The following is a 21,355-nucleotide window of genomic DNA, read 5'->3' on the forward strand; positions in this document are numbered from 1 at the left end:
GTTTGCAGTGACCTCAGTTACAAAAGTAACAAGGCAGATTTCGTTGTCTTTGGTGAGCCAAAAAAAGGACAATACAAACTCTAATGGAGGGCGACATGGGAAAGAAGACTTAAGGACGATTTGGAAGGAGATGGCTTATCATTTACTAAATTCGACTGACTAACCAGCAGTGTTGCTTCAGCTTATTCAACAACAGAAGCATCGTTCCGAAATGGCAGCAAACCTCCTGAGCCGTGGCTGGGAGCCGGGAGGAGGGCGTGAAGACGAGAGAGCCTCGCGGCCAGCACGCGGCGGCCCAGCACGCCCAGTAGGCCCAGGGGCTCTGTGGAATCTCTTGTCCGAAGTTCCACCCCGTGTCCCGGCGCCTGAGGAGGGCGGGAAGTGGGGAGAGGCTGCCCAAGGCCTGTCGTAGCAGGCCCGGGGGGTGCGGGCTGGCAGGCGCTCAGGTGCCCAGAGAGGAGCAGGCAGAGGGCAGGCCCGTCCCCCGGGGGATGAAGACCACTGCGGGCAGGACCAGCCCTGTCCCCACAGGGAGCATCTCCAGACAACTGGCCACGGGGGCCGCCGCGGAACGACTGGGGCAGGGCTGGCCCTCGTCGAGGCTACACTTGCTGCGAGACCACAGTCCAATTGTACGGGTGGCTCAGCAGCCACGGCCCTGAGCCCTGGTCCATCTGTGCTCTTCCGCGTCCACTCTGTCCTTCAGCGGACAGGAATCAGGCGTCCCCGTGTCCGTGTCCCACCGCGACAAAGCACCACTAACCGGATGGCTTCGAACCACAGACATTTATTCTCTCTCAGTTCCGGAGGCTGGAGGCCTGAGATCAAGGTGCTGGCAGGGCCGAGGCCCTACAGAGGCGGAGGCGGGGCAGGGAGGACCCTTCAGTGTCGGCCTCTCTCTTCACTCTGCCTCCTCCTCCTCCTCCTCCTCCTCCTCCTCCTCCGTCTGTGTGTCTCTCGGGAGGGCACCCACCCAGATGACGCACAATGACCACCTCATCTCAGGAACCTTGATTATATCTGCAGAGATCTTTCTTCCAAATAAGGGTTTGATGTGAACATGTCTTTGGGGGGGGGCCACCATTTGCCCCACTGCCATCCCCAACATACAGGACACACAAATCCCATCAGTTAGCACATCACAGCTGGGTGACGACAATTTGATCCCACTCCCTCCCGCGACTCTGACCCTCCTCGGAGCTGCTGGGGTCCCGGGAGGAGCGGAGGAGAGGGGAGGGCGCCACCCCTCCGGGAGATCCAGGCTGCACGGCAGTGGGAGGAGCGCGTGGGACCCCAGTGGCCACGGCGGGAGCCCCGGGGGCTGCGCAGGGTGTGCCGAGCTGGGCCTCAGCCCCGGGAGTGAGGGTCCGGGTCCCACCACCAGGGAAGCCGCCAGAGCCACGGGCGCTGCTGAGAGCAGGTCTTAGAAAGGACGCTCGGGGGGGAGACGAGGAGGACCAGTTGCAGCTCCAGAGCACCTGCACCGAAGGGGCTGTTCCTCCCACCGCTCCCCCCAAATTAACCTCCCGCAGGAAGACAGGTGCTGCATGAGGTGGCGGGGGCCTCGCCCCAGAGGAGAGCGCTGTCCAGACCCAGCAGGAACGGCGGCCAGCTCTCAGGCCTGCGCCCCTGGGATGACCGTCACGTGGAGCAAGAAGGCGGCCAGGAGTCGCCAGCGAGCAGCCCTTCCCGAGCCCCTCAGGAAGCTCCCCACCCAGCCTGCACCCTCTGGTTCCCCCCCCCGAGCGTCATCGGCTCTCCCGTGCCCACGCGTCTCCAGAGAATCCAGCCTGCGGCTGTCGGACAAGCACGCGGCCCACCCGATGTCACGCGCTGAGCACAGGCCCCAGAGATGCGCCCCGAGGAAGGCAGGAGCCGGGACCCACAGCCAGGCGGCTGACGCGAGCCGTCAGTTAAGTGATGCGTCTCTGCGCTTCCCGGTCTGTGAACGGCTGAGCAGGAACCAGCGTGAGCCTCTGGGGACAAAGTGAGTGGACGTCTCAGAGCCGCGTGGGTCCTGGCGCTGAGGCCGCACGGTGGCGTGGAGCGCTGAGCAGGGCCGTGCAGATAAAGCGGGCAGTGACACGGTGGGCACACATCGGCCTGGGCACGGCCGGGGCTCCATCCTCGCCTGGAAACGAGGCGGGGCTTCTCTGCCCTCTGCAGAGGAGATTAACAAAGATATCTGCAGATTATCGTGAAAAAACATATCAGCTCCGGGAGTGATGATTTAAAATAGGTTATCTGTGAGAACCCAGTGGACACAACACATCAAGCTAGCGCTGCCCCTGTGCTGATGGGGACCTGGGCGGGGGGGACTGCCAGGGCGGGGCAGCCCCCAGTGTGACAGTCAGCAAACGCCCTCGTTCTGCCCCTGTCCCAGAGGGTGACGCCACGCGTCAGGCAACAGGGAGCCTAACTTGGGGGCGAAATCTGCCTTATCCTGTTCCCTAACCTTTGCATCTTTTCATGGACCCGGACGCCAGGCGGGGCAGCTCCGCCCCCGGACCCAGCCACCTGCGTGGTGACCCCGGCCCCCGTGGGCCTCCTCCAGGTCTTGTGAAAGGCACAGAGGACGAGGAAACGAAACCGGCGCTGGGGCCTCCTGCAGCCCTCCCTCCCCTGCACCTGCGGGGTCCCCACCCCAGATCCTGCAGATGAAGCGGCCTCTGTTGGTCCAGGAGCAGGACGACGACGAGGGCTGCTCAGGACGGCGCCGAGGAGAAGGAGTATCCCGGCACCTCGTGGCACCTCGTGGAGACGGGATTCCTCCTGTGGCCCCAGCAGACGGGCACACCGACGGGCACCCAGGTCAGCACGGGCGGCTGGGAGCCCGGCTGGAGCCGCGACCAAGACGCCCTTTTCTTCCCACACCTTCAGCCTGAACACTCGCGATCCAACAGCCCTCCCGGGACTCCCTCCCCCTCCAGCTGGAGACCCTCAGCCTCTGCGTCTTCCACCAGCAACACGAGGACGCCGCCCCCCTGCTCGTCCCCCCCACCTCTCCACACCAGCATCCAGGGTGCAGGCGAAGGAAGCACATCACAGGGACAACCCTGAATCCGTTCCATTCATACTAAGAAAATGAACCACGTGCCACCTTTAGTATTTTACGATTGACAAATTATCAGCAACACCCCCCAAATCCTGACTACGCAGTGCGTTTGATGGTGCAATTACGAACCGACCTCAAATCGTGGCCTCTGAGCTTCTTAAAACGAGAACTATGATTCAAAAATTCCAGCACGAATCCCAGTGAGCATGTATGTTTATTTAAGTTGTATACGAATGTTAATACATGTTATATTAACATCACAAAAAGCAGAAATTTTAAAAGGTAAGATAAATTATTTTAAAATAATTTTAGGGACTTCCCTGGCGGTCCAGTAGTTAGGACTCCATGCTTCCACTGCAGGGGGCTCGGGTTCAATCCCTGGTCAGAGAACTAAGATCCCACAAGCCACGCGGCACGGCCAAAAAATAAAAATAAAAATAAATAATTTTAACTTTATCAACTTTTTTTGCTTTACTAAAATATGGCATAAATAGTAGTGATTTTAGTGAGTTCCGTGCTTGAAGATGCTTCTTTATCTCTGAAACACCAGGTTTAACACTCTGTGGTACAACCATCTGACATGACATTTAAGTTCAGTTAATTCTGATACGTGGTATTTTATTTATTTATTTATTTATTTATTTATTTAATTTTTGGCTGTGTTGGGTCTTCGTTGCTGCATGTGGGCTTTCTCTAGTTGCAGCGAGCAGGGGCTACTCTTCATTGCGGTGCGCAGGCTTCTCATTGCGGTGGCTTCTCTCGTTGCGGAGCACGGGCTCTAGGTGCTTCTCTTGTTGCAGAGCATGGGCACTAGGCTTCAGTAGTTGTGGCACACGGGCTCAGTAGTTGTGGCTTGCGGGCTCTAGAACCCAGGCTCAGTAGTTGTGGTGCGTGGGCTCTAGAGTGCAGGCTCAGTAGTTGTGGCGCACAGGCTCAGTTGCTCCGCGGCATGTGGGATCCTCCCGGACCAGGGCTCGAACCCGTGTCCCCTGCATTGGCAGGCAGATTCTTAACCACTGTGCCACCAGGGAAGCCTTGATACTTGGTTTTAACGACTATCACGTCTGGAAAAGATTCCTCACCGGGACACGCATATCAGAATGAGAAGCGCGTCACTGGCTGGACTTCTTCATCGCGTGGGGGTCAGTCCAACCCGCTGACCGATTCTACAGGGGATTTTGTTAAAGTTTGGGCAGTAAATCTCTGTGCTTCATGACAACCATCAGTTGCTGCTCCCGACCACTTAGAATGTGTTGCATTTTAACAATTCTAATAAATGGGCCCAACCAACTGAAACCCTCCACTTGGAATATCTTAAAACAAGTTTAAAAAGTGGATTCCCAAGTTTTTTAAGTGTTTAAGCCCAACTTACAAAAAAAAAAAAAAAGGGATACATATCATTATTCACGATAAAATCCCGTAACGATTATATAACATTTCTGAACGTTCATTTTCAAAACGTTTTCTCTGCAGACACGTTTATTTTGAAAAGTAGCTGCTTTCTCACTTGTCACTCGGGAGGTTCCCCTCGCGGCTGGCTGCGCGTCTGAACGCTGTTGGAAATGTTTGCTCAGTGGCCACTTCTCCTCAAGGGAAGACCCGCAAATTCGGACATTTATTCTTCGGTAAAATCAAACATCTGACTGTGTGCAAGCTCATCCCTGAGGTTACAGGGCATCAGAGAGGACTTTCAGGGCCTCTTCCCATCTCCTGGCAAAGTACTGTGAAGATTCCACTACTTAAAGGATAAACTGATACTTCTGCTTCTGCTTGGGCTGCGAAGGTCAAGTGGAAACGGGGGCAGCCCAGCTCCTTCCCAGGCAGGGCCGTCGCAGGGGCCCGTGTGCTGTGATGTCCCGGGAAGGGGGGCAGCGAGGAGGGGGCACATCCAAGACGATGCGAGGCCTGTGGTCCCGGAGGAGCCGTGCCCCGCAGACCCCCGCGGGGCAGCTGAGATGCAGGAAGAGCAGCCTGGAGACCCCGAGAGAAACGCTGGGCCCCTCACTCCTCTGGGGGCCGGCATGTGGGGCCCTCTGTGCCCCTGCTGGGGACACGCAGGAGCCAGGCCCCCTTGCCCGCCGACCGCAGGGCGGAGGCTTGTCCGGGGGACCCCTCCCCACACGTACAGCTGGCGTCCCCGACACGCGAGCGGCATGGCGCCGCGCCCTCCGGCAGGGCTCTCAGGGTTCGGAAAGCCCTCCCCCTCCGCAGCCCCAACCTGTGACCCCTCCGGTCCCTTGTCGGGGGCTCCCAGCTCCCGCCCGTGGTGCCGGGGTCACCGGGGCCCCCAGGGCTGGAGCACACGGCTCAGCCCTTCTGCAATCTGCCCTGAAGCCTTGGGTGGACCACGTCAGGCTCCAGGATGCCCTCAAAGGGCTTGGCGCTCCCTCGAGGGGCCCGGGGTCAGGCGCAGCTTCTCTGGGCGCCCAGGCTGGTGGGGTGACCCCAGGCAGCTCAGGCCTGCAGCCCCCAAAACGAAGCGGCCTTCCCCCAGCCCCACCCTTCATGTCAGGGCATCTAAGGGAAGGACCCCAGCTCTCCGCCAGGTAGGGTGGGCAGCACAGGCTGCAGGACGTGGCGGCCCGTCAGGTGTGGGCGGAGGCTGAGACAGGCCACCCCGGCCCGAGCATCCCCGCGGGCAGGGGAGCCGCAGGCCCCTCCCAGCACACGAGCCCAGCTTTGCGAGAGCAGGGTGAGTAGAGGGGCGCTCTGACGGCAGAGGCCGGCCCACACTCCCGGTGGGCACAGACGCAGGCTCTCGGGCTCTCTGGCGCCCCTCGGGGGGACAGGCTTAGCTTACCGGTGGAAACCGGGGAACGTGTGAGAGAGCCAGTCGAAAGCGCTTGTCAGCAGCATGAATCTGGGCTCCAGGCAAGTTGCTATGCGATTTTCCCCGGCTGCATTTTTATTAAAACCTTAAACCGGAATAAAGGCAGAGAGATGATACAAATTTATTTCTCTTCTTGAAGAGACACCTGGCAACACGTCCACAGAACAATATCCATAATCACTTAGTCAAATTTCCATACCATTTGACTCAATTTTCTGGAAAGAAGAGGCTTATTTTCGGCGCAGAGAGATCCGTGTGTGATTCACGCCCCCCTGCGCCCCAAGCCCCCGCGGAGCTGGGCGAGGCCGGCGGGGAGGCTGCGGCGGCAGTGCCCCGGCCCCGAGCGCCTTCTCCAGGCGGGCGGCGGGATCTGACCCAGTGTCCCCGGGGGCCCCGGTCCCAGTGCGCAGCTTTAGCACCTGGCGGCCCGCTCTGGCCGGGCTTGGCGACCTCAGCCACCTCACCTCCTGAACCTGGGTCGCCCCGCAAAACACACAGCAATGGAAACACCTCCGGGGCGGCTGGAGGGGAGGGAAAGCGCGGGCACTGCCCGGTAGCCCCGGGGTCCGTCCCAGCCTTCCCGCCCCACGCTGGGTCCCCGGCCCACACCCCTGCTGCCACTACAGTTTCTGTCGCGCTCCCCCCCTCACGTGGCTGTGGTGCCTCGTGACCCAATTTGAGTGTGACCGTGGCCATTTGATCGAAGGGCTCTTTTCCCAACAAGCGGGATTTTCAGCTTGGCTGTGCCCTTCTGCCCTGCAAAGCCTGCAGGACACATCCTCCCCAGTGACAGAGAATCACACGCTGGGAATTCTGCTGGCGACATGGTCCAAGGCTAAGCCAACAGGCGGGAGGACGGCAGGTCCTTCCAGCCCGAGGACGGCCTTCGGCCTTCAGCCTCGGCGAGTGGCCTCCTGCGTGGGGGGAGGGCTGGGCCTGCGTGGGCCCGGGCAGGGGCTTCTCTCCACTGAGCGCACGGCCCCAGGACCGCGGACCTCGTGCGCCGGGCTCTGCATGCAGCTCCCCAGCCGCGGCAACCTAAAGCTCAGAATGATTACCACCTTCTGGGTGAAACAGCGGCCCTGCCCTCCCGGGGCCGCACAGGGCACCTGCCTCCAGAGATGGCTCAGCCTGCAGTGGGCTCTCCCCTCCCCGCCCCAGCACGGAGCCCCCCGCTCCCCGAAGCCGCTGCCGACTCTGGTTGGTGAGACCCTGCTCGGGGGCGACAGGCTGCCTGACCCTCTGCGGTCAGCGCCTCCGTCTTCCAGGCCCACAGCCCCTCCTGAGTGAGCCCCTCGACCCGGCCCGGCCCGGGCTCCTCTCGGAAGCGACTCCACAGCCCACGACTCGGCCTGATTACCTGATGGCTCCTAAGTCAAAGGGCATTTCTGTCCCCAAATCTGGAGTGGCGTTTTCTAGAGTGGTTTCTACTGCAGAGTCATCTCTGGAGAAATGCTTCAGATAAATTAAAAGCAGGGTCCAAGGTCAAAAAGCTTCGGGCAGTTTCTCCGGGAGATACACAATACATCGTCATTTCTGGGAAGCTCTGCAGTAGAGAAACCTGCTTCAAATTTCTGATTGTATGAATCTTTAAACTGAAATTAAACGTAAATCCTAAGAAGTTCTGACCTTCGCCCTGGGTCCATCTCTGCACAGCCAGCGCCCCTGACGCCCCTTTTCTTCTAAAGGGACTCTGCACCCGAAGGAATCGGATGTGGGTAAAAACTGAAAGGATGCATCACGCAAGCAGCGAGGGGGGCGCTCCCTCTGGATCTGCACTGAAAGTCGCACACGGTCTGATTTCTTGGTTTCACTGATTAAATAATTCATATACTGAAGCACAAACTCTGCCAACCCCCAGCCCCCGAACCTGGCAAGTGAACTATGTCTCTTCATAGACAATCAGGAAAGAACCAACACATCTGAAAGATAATTGCTTTTAATGTTCTAAGTTTTCACTTACGCAACATAATAAAGGCAGTTTTATGTGACTTGATACGACATTTTTACAAAAAATGTCCCCCCAGCATCTGGGCAGTAGTATATAAATATTTACAATGAAAAAATAGGCAAGGAAAAAGGAAATCTTCATTGTTCAAGACAATTTCTTTCCAATGCTTACCAGAATCTTGAAAATAAAATACTTCATTACCTTTCTTAGTCATCCATATTTACATGTTGATTCAGCTGATGGTTCCAGGAATCTAGGCTTAAGGAGGTTTTGTTCTAATCACTCCTGCTCTTTTTCTACACTATTTTCCAAGTTATCTGAGAGTAAATTAAATATAAAAATGTAAACTTTGAAGGAAGAGAAAAAAAGAACACGTGTAAATGCACTGATAGAAAGGTCCTTACAGAGGTTAATATCTTACAACACTAAAAACCAAAATAAAATACTCTATATATTTCTTTAGTAGGGACATTTGGTTTCAATTTAATTTGATTATATTAACAAAAATTGCCTCTAAAGAGGATGCCAAAAAAATAGCAACGATGTTACCATCCTAGCTGATGAATATCCATCACCCTAATTCTCTCTAAAAGAAACTGTGGTTTTTTTCAAAGAGTGACAAATATGAATTACACCACGGAGAGCTTAAAAGCCTCAACACAGTGTTGTATCTTTTAAATATGAAGACTTTAAAAAATAAATTTGAATAGTGCAAGCCAGCCTCTTTAACGTAGTGATATTACAAATATATTCAACTCCAACATAGGAAAGCACGACTCTGCCGCCGCCCGACGCCGGGCTGTCGAGGTTGCCGGGATCGAGGGCAGCAGGCGGTCCCCGAGGAGGCGATGCGAGCGTTTCCATGACGACGCCTCCAGGGGTACCTGCCGCCCTGCGGCCGGGGCCTCACGTGTGGGAGCTGCGCCGGCCCCTGGCGCCCAGGGACACGCGGAGCCGTGGCTCCCGGGCGCGGTAATGCTCGTTGAAATCCAGCCTGAAGCTCAGGAAGCGCAGGCTCTCATCGGGGCTGGTCGTCAGCAACACCAGGAACTGCTGCACGATGCCCTGGAGAGACGCAGGGGACACACGCCCATCTCAGGTCCAGGAAGGAACTGCCCACACAACCGCCCCGCCTTTAACCCCCTCCGGCGTTATTTCCACCAACACCCACCCTAGCGGTTGTCCCTGGGACCAGAGTTCACCCAGCCAAGGACAGCCCCACGGGGAAGAGATGCCCATTTCCACAAATGCAAATTCACAACAGTAATTTCATGGAAAAGAACTAACCAACAGATTTTTCCTTTTTGCCCCTAAGTTCTACAAGAATTAGCAAAACAGCAAAGCAACTGGTGGGAAAACATCCTATTTTTAAAATTTTGAATAGATAACTTCAGTGTGACACTTTTCACCTTTCACATGAGTTATGAAAGAGTATTTAATCATAAAGCCCTGACGGGAGGACAAATTGAGAACACCAGGAACAGACACGTGATGTAAACCACGGCCTCGGGGTCCCGGTGCCTTTGGGGGTGTCGGGCTGCGGTTGCCCCCGAGGGCGGGCAGAATGCGGCCGCGTCACCTCCTCATCGGGGGGGGGGGGGGTGGTTTGCAGAGACGACGACAGGGTGTGAGAGACGTTCACTCAACTTTAACAGAATTCCCAACTGCTTCTGTCCGGGCTGAGTCACTGAGTGAGGACACCCCCCATCCCTGTCAACCCCCCGCCCGTCTCACGCCAGCTGACCGTCACCTGCTCAGGGGAAGCGCTCGGGAAAGCTCTGATCGGCAGAGAAAAGGTCACCAACACACCCTTGTCCATCCTTCCCAAACTCTCGGGGTGGACACTGCCCCCCACCCTTGCTTCTGGTGGAGCTCCTGGGAGCTGGGACGCGTGCAGACGTGTATATGTGACACGAGTCACTTTACACTGAGCGAACACACTGCCTGCGTGCGTGTGCGTGCGTCACCGTCTCTCTGGGTGAGGAGGACTTAGGAGAAAGTCCCTAAGGAACCGTGCTGCTCAAAACACCGCCAGGGCTTCTCGCGAGCGTGAAACTGCAACACGCTGACGAAGGACGCCTCCACCAGGACACGTGAGGCCACGTCTTCCCGCGGGGCCGGGCCCAGGGCCGCTCACAAGCGGCAAAGCACGGACGGCTGTTAAGACTCTATAGTGTTTCAGCCTCCGACACAAAGAAGACAGCAAAGGACTTAAGTGTTCCAAGAAAAGAAGTCTGAACGGTAATGATTTACAAAGATCAAGGCTGTAATGTTAAGTAATGCTGGGATTACATTAAGATTACTTTTTAAAAACTGTATTAACTCTACCGGGAAAACATGTAAGCACCACTGTCCTTTTAGAGATCAGCACTGGGACACATTTTAAGTTACTGAGTACTCCTCCGCAGCTGGGCAACTATCTCAATCAACAGCACGAACCTAACCACGAGGCACCCATTCCTGAGGATTATGAACCCGCACCACATACGCGACCTGGGTCAAGACGGCACTTCGTCATCAAAACACCGGCCCAATAAAGATATTTTTGCATTGGACACAAACCAGTCATTACCGCCATTTATGAAACATGTTTTCAACAAAAAGGTAACAGGAGGCCAATGCCAAAGTGAGGTCACTTACGAAAGGGACAAATTTACCCCTTAGTTATGCCGAAGAAAAATTCAAAATTAGAAAGTATGAGGACCTTGGGAAGCAAACTAGATGCCTAGGGAACAGGGTCGTGACGCTTCATTTAGAATTTTGAACCAATGAACACATAGCACAAAAGTTTGGGGTTCAACGCTTGATTTGTCTAATTAGTTACCAGCCACTGAGTGGAACAACTCTTCATAAAATCTTTTCATGTCTATTTCCATCACTAAAATCACCTCGAGAAACATGAAATCAGAAACCAAACCCTCAAAAGAGACAGACAAAGCAGAGCGCGCGGCCTCCGCGGCCCAGCAGCCCGAGGCCCGTCCCGCAGCAGCTCCCCGCACGCTCCCCGCGTGTCCGCACAGGAGGGGGCCGCACAGCCGCGCTCACCAGAGCGGCCACGGGAAGGAAGGGCCACCAGAGGTTGGACAGCAGCGAGGGCAAGACTCCCACCCAGCGGCAAAGGCTGGACCGACTCAACGACGGCCCTTCCGTCATCCGGCACCGAGCGTCAGTTACGGGAGGAGAGCAGTGCGACGCGGGCGGCACCCCGTCGCTGGACACGCACCTGGTAGAAATGCGTCAGTAGGCGCAGCTGGGAGCACAGCCTCGGTATCGACTCCTGGAACTCCCGGACCCTCTGGTTCTCCTGCTCTTCTTCTGCGGCCGTCACCCCCCACTGGCCCTGAGAGTCAGAGGGAAGCAAACGGGTTAGACTCTGGATGGAAGACGCCGGGGGGTGGGGCTGAGGTGGGTGTCAGTGGCGGGGGCTGACTTCCGCCCCTCTGTGCTGCTGGAAACGTCCATGATCGCCTTCTGATGCCAAAATGTTCTCTAGCTTACTTTTTTCAATTAATAACATACCTCGGAAGTATTTTACATCAATACACGTGAGTACACGTAGAACTCCCTCACTGTTCTTGACAATGTTCATTGGCCACAGTGCTACATTCTGTGACATCTAACAATTCAGACGATTTGTCACAGTTCACCAGTCTTCTGCTATTACAAACAATGCTGTAATAAACAGCCTTGTATCTGTCTGTCATTTTGTACGTATTTCAATGTAGACAGTTTACGTGTCTGTAAACTGAACCCGACGGTTCAAAGCACTGGCACCCTCACACGTTGCATTAACTCCTGACTTGAATGGGAACGCTTCTTACCATTTCCCTTAGCTGTGATGCATGTAAAAGACTGTTTTCGGGCTTCCCTGGTGGCGCAGTGGTTGAGTGTCTGCCTGCCGGTGCAGCGGACATGGGTTCGAGCACTGGTCTGGGAGGATCCCACATGCCGCGGAGCAACTGGGCCCGTGAGCCACAACTACTGAGCCTGCGCGTCTGGAGCCTGTGCTCCGCAGCAAGAGAGGCCGCGATGGTGAGAGGCCCGCGCACGCGATGAGGAGTGGCCCCCGCTGGCCGCAACTAGAGAAAGCCCGCGCGCAGAAACGAGGACCCAACACAGCAAATAAATAAATAAATAAATTCAGCTCACTCAACAGTTGTTTGCTAATTTAAAAAAAAAAAAAAAGACTGTTCTCGGTCACTGGTGAAGCTGACTAGCTGCTTTCCAGCCAGCACACGCAGGAAGTATCACAGGATCATTTCTATCAATTAACCTGGTAAATTACATGAATAGATCTCTTGAACCCCTGCATTCCTTAAATAAACCCCAGTCTTGGTGAATTATTCTCTCAATATTCTGTTAAATGTTTCCACTGTGTTTTCTGTAAGACTTTCTCCATCACCGTTCACAACCTAGGTCTGGTGTAAAGATTCTCGCATCGGGTGCCAACCTCACAGAGCTTCGCAAGCGGGCTCTGGGCGCTTCCCCCCCCCCCGCCCCCCGCAGCTGGACTGGTGCCCGAGCGCAGCACTCTCCACGCCGGGAGGTCCGGCCGCTCCCTTCCCGGCGGCAGAATTTGCCCCCTGTCCTGGGGTCAACGCTAGCAAGTCCAGAGAAAGCCCTTCGTCTCCCTCCCGTGTGCAGGCTGGCTTCGCGGATCCGAGCAAGCCTGCAGGCGGCGTTTCCTCCCCGCCTCGGTGTGTCCGTCTTCCCCCCACGGCCTCGTGGGCGGGTGCCTGGCTTGTTCTGCTCCCCCTGGGCCTGGGACGCCCTCCGTCCACGCTCACCCTCATCTCACCGGGGCCCTCCTCCTGCTGCCCGGCCGCCTCCGGGTTTCGCTGCTTCCCCAGCAGCTTCAGCGGGCATGTGGGTGACTCTCTCCCCGTTTATTTCCGTCGGCACGAGGGTTGTGCATTTTCAGAATCGCGTCCTGGGGTTCCGCAGCCTGAGAGACACGGGTCACCCCTAGTGCCCCGCCGGATCTCCCGCCGTGGCGGGTCCTCACCACAACCCCATCTTCCATCACAAGCTGGGCCTGTCCTCTCTACTGCCTTGTGCCCTCGACGGCAACCTGCTTCCCTTTGGACAACTTCAGTGCCCGGTGCGTCGTCCATCCTTTCCACTCTGTCCTGTCTCTTCTGTCCCAGAACCTCCCGACCAAGCAGGTCTGCCCAGACGAGCCCTCAGCCGTGGGCGAGCAGGTGATGGGTCCAGGGGGCAGCCCCAGACCAGAGGTTACCCAGAGGCCTTTCCTTTGATGAGGTGGGTTTAGCCCCGTTACCTCTGTTGGTAGGACAGACACGTCTGGTCTCACTGTCAGCATATCAATGAGACGCTTTCTGGTCTACCTGACGGTGGTCATCTTTTACCATATGGTCTGTGTTTCTTCTGATAACCGGAAGACTTCTAAGTTTGTTCCAGTGGTTACCTTTAAAAGGATACCTTCATAAAACGGGCCATCCCTGTGCTCTATTTCTTCAGACAGCGTTACCAACCAACCTGAGCGCAAATGGTGAGCGTCCCCCTTCTTGCTGCCTGATTTTAGGCGACGTTATTTTCATGTCTGTATCTTTTAATATACGTGTACCTGTTTTTACTTACTTCGTGAGCTTTAAAAAATATCTTTTGATGCTGGGTTTTAAAAGATGAAGTCATTACTAAAGTTGTATTACTTTCTATCTCTTCTCTCCCTACCACATTTTGTCTTTTCAAACAAATTTTTTAAATATTCTATTTTACTGTAGTACAGTGCACATAAAAAAGCACGAGAATCCTAAGTGGGTAGCGTGACGCATCGTCACAACGCGGTATACACCTCCCAGCTGGGCTGACACGCACGTTCACGTCAGCAGCACAGCGGCTGCGTCCAAACACTTTGTCTTGTATTTGCGACCAGGTAACGATTTTACATAGTTAAATTCAACTTTGTTTTATAAACAAAAGCTATCCCTAATGATTAAAAGCAAAAATGAAACCAATTAATCCAACTGGGTACTGAGCTGGTGGCAAAACCTTACGGGAAGAGCTATTTCAGGGAGGTCACCTTGCGGTAGCGGACACGTGGCTGGGAAATGGCACGGCTGCTGCACTGTGGGGGTAGGGTCAGGATGCCTGTTCTGAGACCGTGGTGTGTACAGGTGTGTACAGGTGTGTGGGGGGCAGGCGGAGTCAGGGAACAAACTGCTGGGCGAGCTCCTGCTAGGAAACAAGATTTCCAATTGTGAGACAGAAAAGAGAAAGAAAGAGAAGGCCTTTAGCCCTAAATCTGAATTGGACGTATTATCACACACGGTTCTGAGAAGTGGGAAGAAAGCAGAAAACTGAGGGCAGGGACTGCAGGAGGAAGAGGCGCCCGGGAGCCCCTCCCCGGCAGCAGCAGCAGGAACGCGGAACGCTGAGGCCCCGACCAGGCGCCCTGGGCGCTCCGAGCCGCCCTGCACAGCCCCTCCGGCCTGCGGGGGCCTCGGGTCTGATGACGCCGCAGATCGTTGGCCTCACGAACGCTAACCCTTCCTCGGGCACACTCGCAGCTCGCGGCTCTTCCCTCTCCCGCGTACCCGAGCGCATTTGAACAAACACGTCGAATAACCTGCCTTATCAGGCGATCTGCTCCGAGGTGCTGGCGGGTAACGGTCTGTCACCACCCCAAGAATAAGCATCTTGAAAAAGTGAAAGACTGTACAGATTATATCCGATACAAGAAACCCCATAAAGACTCAAACTCATTCAATAAATCTTGGTACTTCAAGGTCGTGAAGGACATGAACTACTTCAGTAAGGTCACTGAAAACAGCCGACGTGCAGAAATCCGGTTCCCACGGGTATACATGTGTCCACCGGCTCCAGATGAGAGCGATGCGGAGTCGGGCACCGCCCAGCGGAGACACCGAAGCAGACGCACGTCCCGACGCTCACCGAGGAACGCTGGCAGAGACCAGCGCTTCCCGTGACCACCGCCTTCGTTTATTTTTAAAGCTGAGGACGATGGTGATGGTGCCCGCTCCCTGTAAAGAGTCCCCAGCCGCTCAGGACCCCGGCCGCACGTGGATACGACCACAGCCGCAGCGACATTTCAGCGGCAGAGTCTCTGCTGCGCTGGTAACTACTGCGGCCACAGTCCACTATCTAAACGGATAAGCCCACCAGCACCGAAACCGTACCTCGGCTTCACGCTGCTGCCTCCTCTCCTCAAACCGCAGGCGTCTCTGTAGCTCCTCCAGGGCGGCTCTGTAGATGGCATCTTGGGTGTTCTGAAGCTCGATGATTTGGTCAAACACGGCCCTCAGCTGGTTTAAAAGTGCCTGCGGAGAGAAGACAAGTCTTTTCTTTTTATGAACAGAGCCCCCAACACGCTTACTACTAAGTTTTTCAAACAAAATATTGACACTTAGTGAAATTCTCAAGGCGCTCTTTAGCTGTTCATTCATGCATCCGCAGACACTGACTGAACACCCAGTCCTGGCAAACACGCGAATTCTGAATCACCATAGCAACAGCAAGCAGACAGAGCCCAGGCTCTCGGCCGAATCACCTCCCATCCTCGCCGACACCTGGCAACCCAAGGTGCTGCCCAAGTCCAAAGTGTGGAGCACGGAGCTGCGGCCGCAGTGGGACTGCTCAAGGATTAGACAGGGATGGGAAAACACTTCTTTTGTTTTTTTGGTGGCACATACCAAAACCAGACATGGAGAACACGAGAGTGGAAATTCTTTAAAAAGTATAAAAAACAAATTCTGCAAGGTTTTTTAGAAAAAGGTATCATGTTTTACACCAGGAATGAAAGGATGGTTTTAAACCAAGGGCGACAGTGCGTCTCCCTAATTCACGGGGCCCCTCAGGGCACACACCTACCGCAGGTGGTTCATTCTCTCTCCAGTGCGGCACGGGAAGGAGGAGACCACAGCACACAGTCTCGTATGTACACCAAACGATATCCGCGCACCATACACACCCTAACCCAGGGCTGTACGGCGAGCACCACGACGCCGGCGCCGGCGGCGGGGAAGGGGCGGGGGGCTGGACGGTAACAAGAGAGCCAGCACCCACGGGGTCTTCCGTGGGCAGCAAGCCCCGCGCTCGGCTCAGAGCTGCCTGCTCCTGGTGGGGCCCCAGCCGCAACACGGAATCAAAACAAAAACTGGAGACGACTTTCTAACAAGGATTTATTTCTTCTAGTTTGGTTCTTTATTGTAGTCAAATAAAAATTTACTATTTTTGGAGCTGGGGCGACTTACTGCTGTTTACTCCAAGCTAAGAGTGCAATATGTGCTTCTGTTATCAGCAATCTGTTCAGACGGGGCGACTACAGAAGTGCCTTCTGTGCTGATACCGGTTTGCAACAATTTACAGTGTGACTCAGGATTTTTCTCAAGAATGCACAAACAGAAATTACAAAAATGTATACACACACCTGTCACAACCTCCAACTTCAAAATTACGTGTATCAAACAGCCTTGTTTTTCTTACTAAGTGACGTAAGAAAAATACATTTAATTTATGTCAATAACAGACTGCCTTAATTTGTTTTATATATTGGGTTTCTTAAAAAACAAAAACCTTCTAGTGATTACTTTGAACAAACCATCAAATTAAAAGTAAAACCCTCAGCAGACGGACCATTTCAGAAAAGATCATTAGAGCCTTCAGCAAACGACTCCTTCCATGAATTTAGCCAGGACCAACTCACACGTAAACATTTACTATCATGAGAAAATTATGCTACAGGCAAAAATATTTTCTCCCTTGGATTCTGTTCATCTCCGCAGACATCTTTAGCAGGGAGCAGCGTGGCCTCCAGCTGTCTACAATGGCATTTCCACAGGTGCAAACGGGCAGAGACGCCGCTACTGGCAGGTGCATGTGCTCTCTATTCGCCAGCCCGGGGACAACCCTCAGCCCTTCACACGTGTTCTAAAAAGCATTAGATCTAACGATCGTAAATCTCCCCGCCAAACACACACACACACAAGATGACTTTTAACTGTTTAAAACCAGTAGCAACTCACATGTGCCAGGCACTATGGTGACGGCTTACGAGCAGCACACAATTTAACTCTCACAAATGTAGGGAAGAGAGAGGAGTGTCGCGCTCTTTCAGAACACGGGAACGCTGGGGCCAAAGGCTGAGAAGCGGGACAGAGCCTTAGGCCCACCTGCCCGCAGTGCCCCGCGCCGTGCGAGTGGACGAGGACACAGTGGCAGCGAACGCCCGCAGCCCGTCCGGTCGGGCCCTGGACACTCATCTACCCAGACCGAACACAAGTGTGTCAGCAGGCAGACCCCTCACAGGACCTGCCCGTGGCGTCAGCCTGATACAGACGAGGTGCAGTGATCGAGGCTGAAAGCCCTGAGGTGTGTGCTTCTTAAGTTCTCCTTACGCTCCAAGTATCTTAAATTACTCCTGTGCCACTGTTTCAATATATTTATAAAACATTCTATATAGAAGCATCTTTAATCTGAAGCATCTATAAAGAAGCACATATGATCAATAATTCTCTAATAATGAAATCTGGCATATCAAAATACCTGTTTTCCCAGCCATGGATGGCTAACCAGATATACTAAAAAAATCAGACAAGTATAGCTGATTCACTTTGTTATACAGCAGAAACTAACATACCATTGTAAAGCAATTATACTCCAATAAAGATGTTATAAAAAAAAATGATAAAAAAAAAACAGCACTAAGATACAATTTCTCACCTATCTATCACACTGGCAAAAATTTAAAAGTATTGACAACATGTTCTGTTGGCGAGGCTGTAGGAAAACGCACTCCCATGCGCCTGCTGTTGGGAATGCAAATGCACACAACGCTTCTGGCAGGGATTCTGGCAATATCTAATAAAGCTATCTACTGAAAAAAAAAAATCAGACAAAACAGAAGCCCTTTCAAGCAGCGTGTTCCCACAGAAGGACCCCTGCAGCGGGTGGAGGTTTAGGGGGAAGCAGCCCTCTGCAATCCTGAAACGTCTTTAAAGTCGCACATTTAACGTCAAAAATGCAGTTGAAATTTTGCTTCCTACTTCACATTTGTCTCAAGTGAAAGCAAAGTGTCCCTTATTTTCCCAGATCTCTGAATAAAATCTAAGCTCCGGGAAGACTTGCCACACGGAACGTGCAACTTTCAGCAGGGCCTACAGGAAGCAGTGTCAGCAAACAAGCAGGGGTTTATCCAGACAGACAGCCTGTCCCGACTCTGCCGCCAGAGGCTCCGGAAGGCCTGGCCTGCGCCCACACCCCCTGAACTGAGGGAGGGGCTCTGAATGCTTGTTCTCGCACTGCCATCCCTCAGGACGACTCCCCCCTGAGCAGCACGCGAGGACATCGCTGCCACCCCAGGAGGTGGGTGGGCGCCACCGGTCTTCATCCTTTCATGCCCAGTTCAAGGCACGTTCTCACCTGAGCACCACTGCTCCAAGCCTGATGGGAAACACCACACTAGCAGCAAGCCTGTCCCTGATGGGAAACACCACACTAGCAGCAAGCCCGTCCCGACTACCAGGGCTGTGGCTGCACCGGGGGACGAGCCCAAGGGAAGGACTGGCTGACCGTCCGCTCTCGTCTTACCCTGGAGTCGGCGTCCAGCAGACAGCGGGAGATGACGGTGTCCAGGAAGGCCTCGTGCGCGGCGATGATGTGGTCCAGGTCCTGGGCCTGCTGCACTTTGTTCCAAAGTTCATCCCAAGAGCACTCAAGCACCTGGAAATGACGAGAACCTGACGGAGAAGCCGGCGCCACACTGGCGCAGCGCCTTCCACGAAGCACAGCACGAAGGCCTGAGACAAGATGACCTCAACCAGAATCAAGGGCTGACTCGAACGTACCTCAAATGTAATGTAATACTGCATCTGATGGATGAAATGGACCATCTCGGAAGCCAGAATGTGACAGTGGTGCAGCACCCCAGAGAATTCTGCAAGAGAGCCGGACACCGCCGTCGGACACCAGCACAGCCCGCCCTCCTGGCCACCTGCAAGCTGTCTTCCCCAAAACTCCCTCACTTTCACTCTCGACCCCTAAGGCAGGAAACAGCCTTTCCAGAGTCCATCTCTGTGCTATTTAAACACGTATTTAGCCACCTCGTCATGCAGTGACAGATTACTTTACGGAATATAAGGATCTAACAAGAAATGGCATAAAATGAAATAACTGTATTTGAAAATTAGAGAAATTCTGTTTTACAATAATGCAATATCTTGAATAAATATAAGCTCAATTTTATGGTTTCTTTACAATCAGTCAGTCTGCCTACTGTGTGTGAGACTTTTACTACTCCCTAGCTATTTGGCGACAAAAATGACATTTCCCTAAGTACCGAATGTGACCTTATCACCTGAGAGAAACATGAACTTGGAGGGGGGTGGGCAGGGCCCAGACTCCACTCCTGTTCTTTGTGAGATTGTAAAACCAGGAAAAGTCTGGAAGGTCACCAGGGAGCGGCCATTCTCTGCTTGGATTTTCATTTTTGTTCAGGGACTCCGCTGGACTATTATGGGGTACTACTGTCCCTGAAGGCTCCGTTGGGGGAACGACTTTAATATGGGCCAGACTGGACATATTTCTGTTACCACTCCAAGGGCCTTCAATTAGCTACCTGGATAACTCACTTGTCCCTGCATGCAGTTATTTGAGAAATCATTCTTGTCCCTTCCTCAAAGGGTAATGACGGAGTGACGTATAAACAGGTGTGAAAAAAACAATAGTGGTGCTATATACTTGAAAAAATACTGCTTTCTACAAGCTGAGGACTAAGCGACACTTGTGGGGATTCTGCCTTGTCTAACAGGTCCTCCTCGGCCAGGGAAGAAACAGCATGGCCACCTCAGAAGACTGGCACAGGCTCCAAAGCCTGACGTCCCCCATACCATCAGGAATCTGCAATCCATGAATACGGTTAATATTCTTCTGAAAGACAGCTACAAGCTTCCTATTTCATTTGTAAGTCCAGAGTGAAGGATGTACTTTTCCTACTAAAACCATCAGAGGGGCTAAGGCTTCTCGTCTAGCACTCAAAGTCTATTTAACTGAAATTACTTTTCAATGTAAAAAGGCGTAAGAACATGCTGTTTTCAGCCATATTCATCTGCATTATGGTTTAGGTAAGCTTCTCAGAGAAGTAACCCCAGTGCGCAACTCCATCTGGGGTTTAACCAGAGCTGGAACGGCGGGCTGTCCTCCCCCGACGCCAGGCAGTCCCCCTGGAGAGCCGTCCGTGCACATTCAAACATCCCACAGGCATGCGGGCACGTGCCAGTCCGGTTCTCCAGATCTTTCTCGGTGTGATGTGATTTCCTCGTAGAGCGGCAAAGTTCCAAGAAACGGTCTGTGATACGAAATAGTCTAGAAACCCCTTGTGGAAGGGTCTGTTTCTTCAGCGTTCTTCATGTCACCACAGACTCCGGGTGGACCTTTCCCGGAAGCCCAGCATCTCTGAGGCCTCGTCCAGCACAATCTCACCACTACCGAGGGCACGGCTCTGCCCGCACTCACAGCAAACGGGGGCGGCCTGCTTCCCAGCCTCGTGCGACGGGTCTGCAGTTTACACTAACGCAGCCTGACATTTTCCCACCAAAGAAAGTTTAAGATCACAGAACGGTAGGTCTCCTCCCGGCTCCCGGCGGATGACCTGAGAACACTGACGCCCCAGGTGCCTCGGGGCCTGGGTCAGTGCAGAAGCAAGAGCACATCTGCGGCCACTCGCCAGCCTCCGGCTCCAGGACAATCTTCCACACACCAGGGAAGAAGCGCGACTCCAGGTTCCACTGCTCTGTGTAGTGTGGGTCTCCTCTAAGTATCACCTAAGCTAAAGTCTTTTCCTCCTGCCCAGATCTGTCTTGGGCTGCAGATCCATTTACCCTTAAAAACATCTCACACAGATGCGCCTGACCTGGCAGCCCGGCCCCCGCTCCTCCCGCAGTGCCCGGAAGCAGAGGCCCAGGCGTCCACCCCGGCCACACCGCCCACCCCACGGCTCTCAGCCCCAAGGCTGCTGGCTCCCCGGGCTGCGTGACCCTTGCACACCATCATGGTGGACCGGGCTGCTGGCCTCCCTGCTCACCCCTCGGGGCGGACCCTCTCTGGCCCCCGCTGCACTGAAGTCACACTGGCTCACGTGGCCTCGAGGCCCGTGGACCTGGCCCAGCCCCCCCTTCTGGACACGCTCTTCTGCCGGGCCCCCGGCCCTCCCCCACTCCCCACTCTTCCCATCTAACGCCCTCACCTCCAGATGCCAGCCCGGGAGCCCCTCCATCCTATGACGCCACCTGGTGGGGGTCTGCCTCCCATACTCCCACAGCACCTGGTCTTTCCCACTTCAAACGACGATCAAAGTGCCCTAAGCGCCTGCGGACACGTCCAGCTGGCCTGCGAGACAAGACGCTCCCTGACCACAGGGACCCTTCTGTCACATCCACCACTGGATACCAAGAACGGGCAGCACCAAGTAGGCCAATCATTATTTACTGAATGAATCATTTCAATCTTCAAAATTTAAGGAGACAGTCTGCATCATCTATGT

The 21,355-nt window shown here is 54.2% G+C and overlaps 1 protein-coding gene across 2 annotated transcripts in view; it reads right to left on the reverse strand.

Annotated features, from left to right (window-relative positions):
• Positions 1-7,808: 7,808 nt before the first annotated feature.
• TUBGCP3 (tubulin gamma complex component 3) overlaps positions 7,809-21,355 on the reverse strand; it is a 60,776-nt gene continuing 47,229 nt past the window's right edge. For both annotated transcript variants that reach the window (XM_068526757.1, XM_068526756.1), the window contains exons 18-22: positions 18,663-18,751; positions 18,406-18,537; positions 14,997-15,137; positions 11,060-11,176; positions 7,809-8,901 (exon numbers count right to left, since the gene is read on the reverse strand). In XM_068526757.1, coding sequence (XP_068382858.1) covers positions 8,743-8,901; positions 11,060-11,176; positions 14,997-15,137; positions 18,406-18,537; positions 18,663-18,751 — 638 coding nt within the window. In that variant the 3' untranslated portion in view covers positions 7,809-8,742. The remainder of the gene's footprint in view (positions 8,902-11,059; positions 11,177-14,996; positions 15,138-18,405; positions 18,538-18,662; positions 18,752-21,355) is intronic.

Source organism: Eschrichtius robustus, chromosome 18, assembly GCF_028021215.1.
Source record: "Eschrichtius robustus isolate mEscRob2 chromosome 18, mEscRob2.pri, whole genome shotgun sequence".
Taxonomy (NCBI): domain Eukaryota; kingdom Metazoa; phylum Chordata; class Mammalia; order Artiodactyla; family Eschrichtiidae; genus Eschrichtius; species Eschrichtius robustus.